This window comes from Melozone crissalis, unplaced genomic scaffold (genome assembly GCF_028551555.1).
Source record: "Melozone crissalis strain CALT ecotype California unplaced genomic scaffold, PUWL_Pcris_2 ptg000005l_1, whole genome shotgun sequence".
Classification (NCBI taxonomy): domain Eukaryota; kingdom Metazoa; phylum Chordata; class Aves; order Passeriformes; family Passerellidae; genus Melozone; species Melozone crissalis.
Genome location: NW_026535783.1, coordinates 17,313,773 through 17,326,578, shown reverse-complemented (window position 1 = coordinate 17,326,578; position 12,806 = coordinate 17,313,773). Strand labels below are relative to the sequence as shown.

The 12,806-nt window shown below is 41.5% G+C and overlaps 1 protein-coding gene across 5 annotated transcripts in view; it reads left to right on the top strand.

Annotated features, from left to right (window-relative positions):
- CSNK1G3 (casein kinase 1 gamma 3) overlaps positions 1-2,811 on the top strand; it is a 55,222-nt gene extending 52,411 nt beyond the window's left edge. For 4 of the 5 annotated variants that reach the window (XM_054283224.1, XM_054283241.1, XM_054283253.1 and 1 more), the window contains one exon: positions 211-1,577. In XM_054283224.1, the coding sequence (XP_054139199.1) occupies positions 211-268 (58 nt within the window). In that variant the 3' untranslated portion in view covers positions 269-1,577. The other variant, XM_054283233.1, reaches the window with a different exon arrangement.
- The last annotated feature ends 9,995 nt before the right edge of the window (positions 2,812-12,806 follow it).

Genomic DNA, 12,806 nt, shown 5'->3' with positions numbered 1-12,806 from the left:
TTAGTAGTTATGGGGGAATTTCAGTTGCAGTCAGTGGCTCCTACCCTTCAAAACCAATTATATTTCTTCTTTAAGAAGTACTTCAAATTTAGTAAATACAGTATGATACTTCTGCTAGCTGTAAAAATACTTATCTGTGTAGTTTCCCCTACTGAATTTTAATTTTGGGCTTCCTTTTCATCAATAACGAATGTTTTTTTCTACTGAAAGTTATGTAACTCTCAGAGCAGTTCTGGTCTGTCTCTGCCCACTGCTACTTTTTCAGTGACTGAGCAACAGGGTGCCTTGGATATTTTGAGAAGGTAACTTCTGTCTCCCCTAACTTTGGATGTTGTTCTCACCCCCTGTAGAACCTTATTTTTAGACCCTTAGTCTCCCTGACTTTTAAATGCTTTCCCCATTTCCCATATTCCAAACTAAATCATCTGGATTCCTTTTGAATTTTCATGACATAAATGCTTGGTGAACTTAAGGATTTACCGATCAAGGCTATTCATGCAGTACATTTATATTTTCACTACTGCTGTGCTTCATAGTTTAAGACTCATCAGTGTATAGTGCTGCAAGTGAGAATTCAGTAACCAAACCACAGAACTCCATGGGACAAGCTCTATTAGAGTAGACAACTTGCATGCTCAGTTTTGGTCACACACATTGTGAACAGTTCAGCATGAAGCTTTATTTTTAAAGGTGGTGTTCAGGACCTGAGAGTTGCTTAAAATAAGCCTAGCAGTACAATTTAAAGGAATTTTTTGTGTGTGCGTGTGTGATTTGTTGTTTTCCTCTTTATTTTCAAAAGTACTTTCTGGACTTCTGCAGTCCTTCTGTATATTATCTATATCTAACTCCCTCCAACTCTTTTTCATTTTGTAGGGTTCTTTCAGGTGCTTTCAGATTGTCTCAGTTTGCTAAGTGAAATTCACAGTGTTTGTCAGTTTCTTTCATTCATGTAGTATTCAATAAAGCAGAAGAGGGATTATCAGTGTTCTTTATATTTAAGCTGTAATTTTTCCCTGTAATATTTATTTTCACAGCACTGAGTCAGAGTATTAATTATGTTGTTCATTAGAATTTTCTTCTAAAATGTCTTGTGGAATAGCCTTGGACAAAGTTTTTCTAGGTTCTGGTTGACAAAGGAAGCTTAAATTGTTTTCTTGTTTTAGCAACAATAGTGTTTTAAGTGCACAGTTTAGGTGACACAGTCATAAACACAAGCTTCCATTTGGCATATTGCCAGTTAATATGAAAGAGTACTTGGGTAATGGAATATTCTTTATTACAAATACCTTTTTAAGTCAGCCTGTAATACCTGTGCTTTTGATACTCTCATCTATACTTAATGGCTTAATAGCTACTTGCATTTTAGCTTTAGTTTGATACTTTTTACCAAAAAAGGTGAAATGTGTCAAAAATATCTCTACTTCAGTTTCTTTTTCTAATAAATCAATTTCCTGCAATAGAGCTTAATGAGTTCCTTGTGGTGCTGGCTGTACCTGAGCTATGTACTTCAAATGAGACATAGAGTAAATAGTTTAGTTTTGTGGTTTCTTTTATATCAAATGTAATTCATGTCACACTTGCAGGTGCTGCTGCTTATTCAAGCGGAGGAAAAGGAAAACCATCCAGCGCAACAAATGACTAGAACCAAACAGAACACGGAAAAATGCTTATTTGTTCAGCTGTTGTCTTGTGATCTTAAAAAAACAACAACAAAACCCAAAGCAAAAACCTCCATAATAAACACATTTTCCGAGGACTCTCTGAAACAATGTCATGCCTCTGTGCTTTGATTTAGTTCTTCTGCATCCATCTTCTGTTTCTTTAATTCATCTCTTCTGAAAGCTTTAAGATATTGTCAAATAGGAGTGCTTCTTTGACCATCAACATACGGACCAATGAAATGATAGAAAATGAACAGTATCTTGAGCAAAACTGAACTTGAGAAGTATTTCTTCTTTCCTAGGAAGTAGTAGCAGTGTCTTAGATGAAGACGGATGTCATAAATCAGTTATTTGAGTTTGTAGCAGTGTATCTAAAGCAGTTTTCTTCAAAAATTAAGAAGAAAAATACAGATACACAACAATAATGCAAAATAATAAAATATTAAGTTTTATTTTATGACATTTGCATTGTTTTTCTTCTTTTGCCTCAGTATTACTGGTTAGTCAAATTGTTACTCCAGTCAAATTGCCACTGTCTAGAGATACTGGGGATGCTGGTTTAACTGTTGACAGTTGTCAAAATGCTGGTGCTACTAACAGAAAGTATTTCCAATACCCTTTTGGTTTGAAAACCTGCTTTTCTTTTGCCTACAATGAATACTGCAGTACAGTAGAAGTTATAAGAGTATTTGTGCAAGAGTACAAATGTTTGTATAATTTAAGTTGTACATCTGGTAATGTCAACAAGATCACATTACCTTCAAAAGAGCACTACAGAGCAAATACTGAATCTGGTTAAAGCAGAATAAGTATGAAAGCCTGTATGTTCACTAAGGTAGTTGATGATTGACAGCATCTTTAACTTGAAAATATGGACGTGCCATGTAAAGTTAGAGGTGTACTATGTGTTCTTTAGAAAATAAATGCAACAGAAGTGAGTTAGACTTCTGCCTTCACTGCATACCCTCCCAGAGCATCCCAAATTTCCTGCTTTTTTTTCCTGGAATTTTCTTGTCTTGCAGTGTAAGCTCACTAGTATCATAGGACAGCAAGGATGTGTCAGACGCTTCTCTACAGTTGGATGGAAGTGCTTGCAGTATGAACAAACCAACAGTTCTGTAGGCAAGACAGCCCATTTTGTATTTTCTTCTTCAGAAAATACATGCTTCTTTTAAAGTTATAGTGACAGAGTTCTGTTTTTTGTCATGTTTAACTGCCAGTTTTGAAGAAGGACTGTGGAAGATGGAAGTGACTAGATAGATTTATTGACCAAACACAGATTATCTCTGTTTCTTTAGAATTCTTCTAGAGCTAAGTACCATCTTTTTTTCTTTTTTCATTTGTCCACAAATATCTTTTGGCATTCTTATTTATTTTTCTTCTGTTTTTGTGGTAGCATTTAAAATGTATATAAAAGCAAAGGTACACCTTTGAATTAATCATTGCATTTACAAGGATTTTAATTTTATTTTGTAATTTATTTTTCAGTAAGAGCCAAAATTGTATTTTATTGTTTGGATTATGTGCTCATATGTATGCTTCAATCTTTGTCATTATTACTGTTCATGCACTTAAGTTTTGTTTTAGAAAATCTGAACTTGGCCTACAAATACACACTGTGTAACAGGTCATAAGTTTCCACTCCACCAGGGTGTGTTACTGAAGTTTTTTCTTTGTTTTCATGAAGTTTTTTCTTTGTTTTCATTTGAGCTGAGAAGTACGTCACTTGACCATTCTCTTATGAAAACACATCCTTCTTTGTAGTACTTGACCAAATCTGTTGCTTGTACATGTGGTATGTGTATTTCTCGCGCACCTGGTGAGTTTTATTCTTGGAGGTTTTTCATCTCTACAGTGTTTGTATGATCTAAACTCCATCACAAGAAAGTGTGAATATTATGGACTTAAAATGGTTGAATATATAAAAGCTGTTTATTTGCTGAAATGATTAGCAAGACACTAGCTTTTCAGCAATTGAAGTGCTTGATTTTAATGCGGAAGAAGGTTTTCTTCTGGTAAAGCAGTTGGCACTAATGTAGGTATGCCAATATGATTTGCATTTATATAATTTTTCTTCCTGTCTACAGTAAAGAAGTAAACAATGGCTGGATGTCTAAAACTGAAATACATCCCTGTTTAAATGTAAGAAAAAATAAAGATAGTTTTTTAAAATTTGCCTTTTTCCCCCCTTTTCTACAGTCTTAGATGAACTAATGTTTTAGGATATGCTGAACAAATCTACTCTCTTTCGATGCGAATGAATTTGAAAGCATGATTCTCATAATGTGTGACTTAGAGTTGTGTTTGCTTACTTAACAGATGTTACTGGTATGTGCTTTAATGGACCTGATAACAGCAACGGAGTGAGGAGACCTCAATGCACACATTTGAAATCTACTCATGGATTAAAGTTTATGCTGTCTGTGCCACCTTAAAAAAGACCTGAAGAGGTCTAGGAAATGTATGAAAAGGACATATTTAAGGTTAGAAGAGGCCCTTAAATAACATCTAGTCCAAACACAAAACTCTACTACCCCCTCCAGTGTAAGTGTGGAAATGTTTCACTGGATCAGGTTGCTCAAAGCCTCATCCAGTCTGACTCTGAGTGTTCCTAAGGATTGAGTTTCCACAGCTTTTTCAGGCAATTGACTCCAGTTGCTTGTCTGACCACCTCCGTGGAAAAAAAGGTCTTTCTTACATCCAGTCTAAATCTACCTTCTTTCTTGTTCTGTCACAGGCCTTGGTAAATGTCTCCGTGTTTTATGTTGCAAGTTTTGAAAGCCCACAATTTGGTATTGCCAGAATTGTCTTTTCTCCAGGCTGAAAAAACCCAATACTCAGTCTTTCCTTCTGGGAGGGGTATTCTCATCCTCTGTTGTTTTTTCTTGCCTTCTCTGAACCTTCTCTAACAGGTTGCAAGTGTTTCTCCTGTTGGAGACCCCAGAGCTGACATAGCACTGCAGTGGGATCTCACCAGAGCAAAGCAGAGACGCAGAATCCCCTCCCTCACTCTGCTGCCCACGCTGCTTTGGATGCAGCCCAGGACACAGTTGGCTTTCTGGCTGAGTGCACATTGCTATGTCATGTCTAATTTTTCATTCATCAGTATCCCCAAGTGCTTCTCTGGTCCCAACCCTTCATCCACTAGTCTATACTTAGAGTGATGGTTGCCCTGGGCCAATTGCAGGATGCTGAACTTGTCCTTGCTGTCCTTCAGGAAGTTTGCATGTGTGCACTCCAAAAGCTTGTCAAGATCCTAAAGTACATAGAAGGTTGCTTTTGATAAAGTTCCATTCCTAGGTCTGTTGTTTGCAACTAAAGATAGTCTGATGGGTGAAGATTAGTGGCTGTCTTGGTTGCAGCTGATTATGAAGATGTTAAGTTTAAGATACTTGGCACTATGAAAAAAAAAATACCAGCAGAGCTACTATCAGGAAAGACCAGGCTTTTGGCTTTCAAGGGTGTTTCGGTCCCCGGTGGACTTGTGTACTAAGAAGGGCTGCTGAGTGATGTGGTGGTTGAAGGCTGTCTTGGGCACAGAGATCACAAAATTATAGAGCATTTGGTTCTCAGAGAAGTGAGGAGGCAGATCAGCAGAACTGCCATCCTGAATTTCTGGAAGATAGACTCTGGCCTTTCAGCTTTGTATCAGAGCAGACTTTGTATAATGTGAAATATTCCTTTGGTCAGTTTGGGTCAGTTGTCTTTTTCATGTCCCCTTCCCGGGTTTGCCCAGCCCCAGCCTGCTGGTGGTGGGGGTGCAGAATCTTGGGGAGACAGTGCTGATGCTGGGCCAGGGCTGCTCAGAGGTAGCCAAAGCACCACTCTGTTACCAGCACCTCACCAGTCACTAACAGCACAGCAAGGTGAGGGCTGCCATGGGGAAAAGAACCCGTCCCAGCCAGACCTAATACAAGTAAGCAGATAGTCATCTACAAGAAGGCTGGAAGGAAGATCGAGGGAACCAACAGGCCTGCCAGCCTGACCTCAGTGTTGGGGAAGGTCATGGAGCAAGTAGTTTTGATTGCAGTCACGTAGCAATCACATACAGGATGAGCAGGGGATTAGGCCCAGCCAACACAGGTTTACAAAAGACAAGCCTGCTAAGCCCACATGGTCTTTTTTGACAAGGTGATCTTAGTCGATGAGGGAAAGACTAGATGTTGTCTGCCTTGCTTTAGTGTAGCCTTTGACACGATTTCCCCCAGTGTTCTGCTGGAGAAACTGGCTGCTTATGGCTTGGAATGGTGCACTCCTCACTGGATAAAAAAACTGTGTGAGGAGAGAGTGGAGGTGGATGGGGTTACATTCAGCTGACAGCTGGTTTTACCTGTGGTCTGGACCAGGGCATTGAGTGTAGCCACAGTAAGTTTACAAACAGCACTACGTTAGGCAGAAATGTGTATCTGCTGGAGGGTAGGAAAGTCCTGCAGAGACTTAGGCTGGATCAGTGGGCTGAAATTGAACAAAAACCTTAAGGCTGGGTGCTGAGTCCTGCCATTACAATAATCCCATGCAGAGCTACATGCTGTGGAAAGAATGGCTGGAAAGGTGCTCAGCAGCTGAACAGAAGCCAGCTGTACCCTGAAGAAGGCATCGTGGCATCTATCAAGAATGGTGGGGCCAGTAGGAGCAGGGATATTCCCAGCAGGATGGTCCCCCTATACTGGGTGCTGGTGAAGCCACACCTCAGGTCCTGTGTCCATTTCTGGGCCTCAGTTGAGAAAAGACATTGAAGTGCTGGAGGCAGTCAGAGAAGGGAAGTAGAGCTGGGGAGGGGTCTGGAGCACAAGTTTTGTGCAGAGTGGCTGAGGGAGCTGGGGATGTTCACCCTGGAAAACAAGGCTTAGGGGGGACTTTGAGGGTGTAGCCAGGGGGAAGTCAATGTCTTTTCCGAAGAAACAAGTGACAGTACAAGAGGAAATGGCCTGATACAGTACCAGGAGAGATATAGATTGGATATTGGGGAAAGATTGCTTCTTCAAATGGGTTCTCAAGCGTTGGAACAGGCTGCCCAGGGAAATGGTGGTCACCATCCCTGGAGGTACTTAAAACACGTAGATGTGGTGCTTTGGTACCTGGTTTAATGGTGGGCTTGGCAGTGCTGAGAGTAATTGGGTTCAATGATCCTGAAGGGCTTCTGCAACAGAATTCTGTATTAATGCTAGGAATGTACTATTATACCATATTTCAAATGCACGAAATGCTGGCATTGACTGTCCATTGCTTGGACATGAAGAGCCATAGATGACCAGTTGCCTTTCTGTGATTCAGTTTGAGCCAGCATAGCTGCAGATATTTATCTGGTTTTTGAGGCAGTTGTCTGTGGGTGACTATGTAAACCCACACTTGGTTTGACCTGCTGACAGCTGGGGCATGGGTCTTAAATGAGTCTTAAATTCATCACACATTAATTTATAATTTTCTATATTGTTCCTTTCTTTCATTGGCTAGCAAATTTGTTGTGGCGCACCTAAACAAAATAGCAAGAGTTCTTCGCTGCTTCAGAGATATAAATCTTGAGACTTCAATAGTAGTCCTTCCTTTTTGCTTTTGTGAATACATAGATTCTGAACTTGGGCATCCACTTCAATTTGAATTAATTTTTGAGGGGTAGGTCCATTTGTTTCGTCAGCTGAGAATGTATGCTGGCCACATTCTGCCATAGGGGGTTGTCCTGAGGATCCCTGCTAGGAGTTTGTTTTCCACATTAATGCCCTCTTTCTATGAACAAGAGGGACTGAAGATAAAGTTCTTTAGAGCTCCCAGAAATTAGGTAGGTAGTAAGTATACATAAATTATGACAATTTGGTTGATAAACCTCCCTGCATGGACTAAAATCTCAGCTGGATATTACAATGTAAATTTGCTGAGGTAAAATGAACAGTTTCTTACATGGAGGACAAATGAATATATTTCTATATTTATTTTCTTAAATGAAGAAATTGTATTTTATAATCTGGTTGTGCTGTGCCATTTTATTAAATAGTTACAGAAAACTACCTTTTCTGGAAAAGACAAGGTAAACTTTAGTATTCTTAGGAATACTCCCATGTTGCAGATGAAATGAGCCCACTGTATCAACGACCAATACAGAGAATTTCGGTATCTTTTAATTCTGCCCCCCAGTTAAGCATCAGTTTTGTGTAGTGCATTATTAAAAAGGTTCCTGCTATGATGAATAGGAAACTTGTCAGCTCTGCCATGTTCTTGATTGCTTGGAGCATCAGGATTGTCTTCCGTCTGCAGTTTCTTTGCAGGAAGCTCCATGTCCATTTTGGAAGGGTGGTTTACTTCAGAAGCAAGCACAGGTGCTGTAAATGCACTTGGTCCATATGAACTGCACTATGTGGCAAAACACTGAAAGTGAGCAAATGAGGGAGGGCACTGTTTGAAGCTCTCTGTGCTGTTGATGCCTTCTCTTCACTGAGGAGACCTCGGCACTGTGGATGGCCTGGCATAATCTGATACATGAGGTGAGTGGAAACACTGGTGTCAGTTTGTGCATTAAATCTTAGTAAAGCTGAATTTGTTTCTTAAGTGGTTTTGTTGTTAGGGTTTTTGTTTGCCTATTTGTTTTTGCTATAAAATAAATATAAATAAAAGTTCTGCTGATTGCTCCTCTCACCGCAGTGGATATTCTTGCTCACTCCTGGGGTTTGTGCACCCATGTTGGAGCCCAGGGCTCAGAAAGCTGTAGGATGGTACAATTGGCTTGTCCTCTGCAGAGAACCACATTTACAAGGCTAGTTTTCAATACCTGGCTCAGTACAAATGGTCTCCACAGCTGTTGGTCAAGTTTCTAACTAATGGTTTCTTTTGCTAGGTTTTGGTAGGAAGTGTGTTTCCACCTTTCAGCCATAGTTGAACTCATGCCCCCACTTTGGTTGATTCAATATAACTTAACACAAACTTGGAAAGCTCTCAGATCCAAGGTCTGTGATTCAGCCATAAAATGACAAGACAACTGGAAAGAGTTTGTTATTCGTGTGGTTTATTTCCAGATGTCTGGCACCCCAGGGTGCCTTCTGTGGCTCAGTCCAGTCTAATGTGTGGTGGAGTCCCAGCCTTCTGCCTGCACTGTCAGGGAGGGATATCTGGGAGTTGTGGCCTGAGCATAGCCAGAGCAGGCAGTTTCACCAGAGCGGACAAACATGTAAAACTGGGCAGTCCAGAGGAATGCAGGGCAGCCCCAGGGGCCTGCAGAGCTGCTGTGTGTGACTGCAGCGGGGTGTGAGGACATAAAGGCCACACTTGCCCATCTGAAAACAGTCAAGGCCACAGAAGGAACTTGCTCTAAGATGGATCACCCGAGCAGGAACTTGAGATAAGCACAGACAAGAGAAATTTACAACAGGAAGATGCTAATTCCTAGCCTGATGGAGGTGAGATTTGGTTAACTCAACCTAGTGAACACATCCAGACAAATCCCACTCTGGCAAACTGTGGAAAAGGAAGCAACTGCTCATACACATGCAGGAACACCAGGAACACCAGCAACCAACCTGAGGATACCTGGAGCTTGGACTGTGTAATGGTGGTTTCCCCAGAAGAATGACTCCAGGATGCCCCCACTGAGAGGCCCAGGGTGAGGAAGCCCCAGTGGGACACTGCTGGAACCATGGGTAGTGACTATTTTCTGCTTGATATCTGTTAAAAAATTTACAGTCAAAAAAACCTTATTAGTGACTTTGACATGTGGTCTCATTAGCACCTTAATCAGGAGAGAAGCATCTCTCACTATTTGGATTTATAATGGCATGAAGCTATTGTGTGCCAGGTATCCAGCTGTTTTTGGGAAGGTGTGCTATGGCTTGGTGAAGTCGCAGAGGCAGCAGAAGCAGCCTGCTGGAGGTCAGGTTGGGCCTGGCTGCACTGTAGGGGTAAAGGGAGGGGGCATGAGGCTTTTTTGCAGCAGCTGCCCCTCCCAGCTCTTCTGGGTTTCTCTGGGGGCAGTTTTCCTTCAAAGCCAAGCCGCAGAAATGCAGCTGTTGGTCTCCTCTGGCAGATGACTGGTTTTTTTGCGCCTTCTGAGCAGGTGGGGATCATCTCTCCTGAAATGGGTTGTGGGAGAAGAGTAACTAAAATCTGTGAAAGCAGTACAAGCTAGTTGCCAGCCTTTGGAGACACCAGGATAGGAGATCTGAGCCTTAAGCTGGTGAAAGACCAATGTGTGTCTTGAAGAGGCTTAATGACCATTTGAAATCTAAAGTTTAGGCTGACCAAAAGGTTGTGCTGGGTTAGTACAATAGTGAACAGTTAGTTCACTACTGTTAAGTAGTGAACACCCTTAAGAAGAAAGGGAAGAGAGGAAGAATTTAATCTCTGAACATTTCCTGCCCTCCTCCTCCTCTCCTTCAATGCCAAGGCTTACCTTACTGTAAGGTGAATTTCTTGTGCCAGAATCATTCTGAGTCAGTTTGTGTGCAGGGGAAGTGATGCAGATTGCCAGTTAGCTGGGCTTTGCTGATACCCTGCAGTACTGTTCAGCTCAATATCTTGGGAAGGAAGGGCAGTGTCTGTCTGTCTGCTGAGAAATTGTGGGTGGCCAAGCCAACAGGAGACAGCTGGGACAGGTTTGTACCTGTATTTGTATTGAAACAGGAGGTACTACAAGAACTGTACAAAAATTATGGTTACCGCTGAGAACTACTGCAGAAGATTGCTTAACGTAATTGCTTTAATAAGGTTCTTTTGGCAACCATGGCTTGCTATAGGATATACTGAGGAAGAAGGTTTTGGGAAGATATTTCTGCTCTGGTCTGTCTTTCATGCCTGCTTGGAAATTATTTTAATCCTTTGTAGATGCTAAACATCTATAGGTGTTCTGTTTGCTCTGTTGTCTCATCCTTAAGCACAGGAAAAGTTGAATCTGCTGATGTATTTGGAGCAGCAACAGATGATGATCCTGCTCTCCTCACCACTAAGAAGGCTGCAGCCCTGCTGTTGCTCAAAGTAACTGGTGGCTGTGCAAGTCTACCCAGAAGTTTGAAGTAGTCAGGGAATTAGGCTTAGATGGTTGACACATTTCAAAGGAATTAACTTTTAAAAGTAAGTGGGACATTTTTTTTCCTGAAAACTATGAGGAGACAGTGTCCTGCTGGTGGAAGTTATCTCCACCTGCCGAAAGTTCAAGGCTGAGGCTGAAATCCAAACAGCAACACTACGGCTCTATTTGGGTTGCGTTGCAAAGTTTCAATAGCGGGGGGCTGTGGGGTGGTTTCTGTGAGAAGCTGCCAGAAGCTTCCCCCCATGACCAACAGAGCCAGTGCCTGCTGGCCTCAGGACAGACCCACTGCTGGCTGAGGCTGGGCCAGGCAGTGACAGCGGGCAAACTGAACAGGGGGAAGAAGCTTTTGTGTGGGAGCAATTGCAGCCGGGGAAGAATGGAGTGAGGATATGTGCTAGAAACAGCTCTGCAGGCACAAAGGTCAGAGGAGAAAGAGGGGGAGGAGCTGCTCCAGGTGCCAGAGCAGAGATTCCTTCCCCTGTAGCCTCTGGTGATACAGATGTACCCATGCAGTCCATGGAAATCCATGGTGGAGAGGAGATCCACCTGCAGCATCGAGAGAATCCCACCCTGGAGCTGGTGGGTGCCCAAAGGAGGCTTTGGCCATGTGGGAGCCTGTGCTGGAGCTGCATCTGTGGCCCACTGAAGACAGGAGCCCATGCTGTAGCAGATTTTCTGTCAGGATCCGTGGGCCTGTGAAGGACCCGCAGTGGGGCAGTTCATGAAGAGCTGCAGCCGGTGGAAGGCTCGTGTTGGAGAAGCTGTCTGCCTTGGAAGGGACTCCTGCAATGGATCAGGGGAAGAGTGTACTCAGTCCTCCCCCTTTGGAGGAAGAGTGGCAGAGATGAGTGATGAACTGACCGCAGGCCCTGTTCCTTTCCTCTGCACTGCAGGGTGAAGGAGGAAGAGAATTTGAGGAATAAGTGAAGTCGAGTCTGGGAAGATGGGAAGGATGGGGGTTTAAAGTACATTTTTTACTACTTGTACAGACACAAAACTCATATTGCAACTGAATTAGTTTTTGAGTGACTTTTGTTTTAAACCTATTTCCTGCTAAGGGTGCTAAAATAATGTAATTTCAGTTGTGCTGCTATGTTGCCACTTAAAGTGAACATTTGAAATTTCTTATTATATGTACTTTGAAATGGAAATAATTATTTTCAAATAAAATATGCTTTATCAGGAGATATCATGAGGAATTGAATAAGTGCTTCAGAAAGTGGTCCATTTTGTAGCAAAAATTTTTAGCTCAAACAAAAAGCCCTCAAGCAAGCAATATGCACACAAAGCCCCCAACCCAATGACTGATCTTGTGTTAAATATGTTAAACTGTTGTAAAAGTAGACACCCTAATAATGTTCAATAGATGTCTCATACAACCAGTCTATAAAACGGTACATTTTTTATTTAAGAACTATCCTATAAATATTTATTTACAAATTGTTGATGTTATTATTTTAAATGATACATTAGAGCATTTTTTCTGTGATAGAGCATTGGAAACATACTGACAGAGCACAAATGATATCTGCATATTTCAAAATACAGAAAGGAAAAGCAACCAATATTTTTAACCAGAAAAACGCACTCAAATTTTCAGAAGCTGTCTTTCCATGACAGCAATATCTATTGTTCTGAGCCTTCAGTATCCTTGGGAGTGTGTAATGCAGAAATTAGCAGAGTAGCTATGGTTGGTGTGTACTGATGACAAGCTACGAACTGAGGTGCTAGTGTGCAGATAAAACTGAATTAAAAATCGACCACATTGAACTCATCATGGAACTAGAGCTGTGCAGTTATTCTTATTGATCTACTTTAACATGAACATGAAGCTCGAGAGTTTATGGATCTCTTTGGGATCCTTTCTTTGCATACCCAAAATGTAAGATTTTGCTAACGGGACAAGAAAACATGAACAAAACTCAGGCACAGACAGGCCTAAGCCTCAGTGGTTTGGTCTGGTTTGTTTGTTTTTAACTGTATAGCTCAGTAAGTTTTGAATCTGTGTTTGTTAATTTTCCCCCTATTTGGGTCATATACATATGAAATGTATTTTCCTGACTGAAAATAGAGAAAATGGAGCTAGGGGAAAAAAGAAATTTGCACAAATGTTCTACTATAGATGATTATAAAAA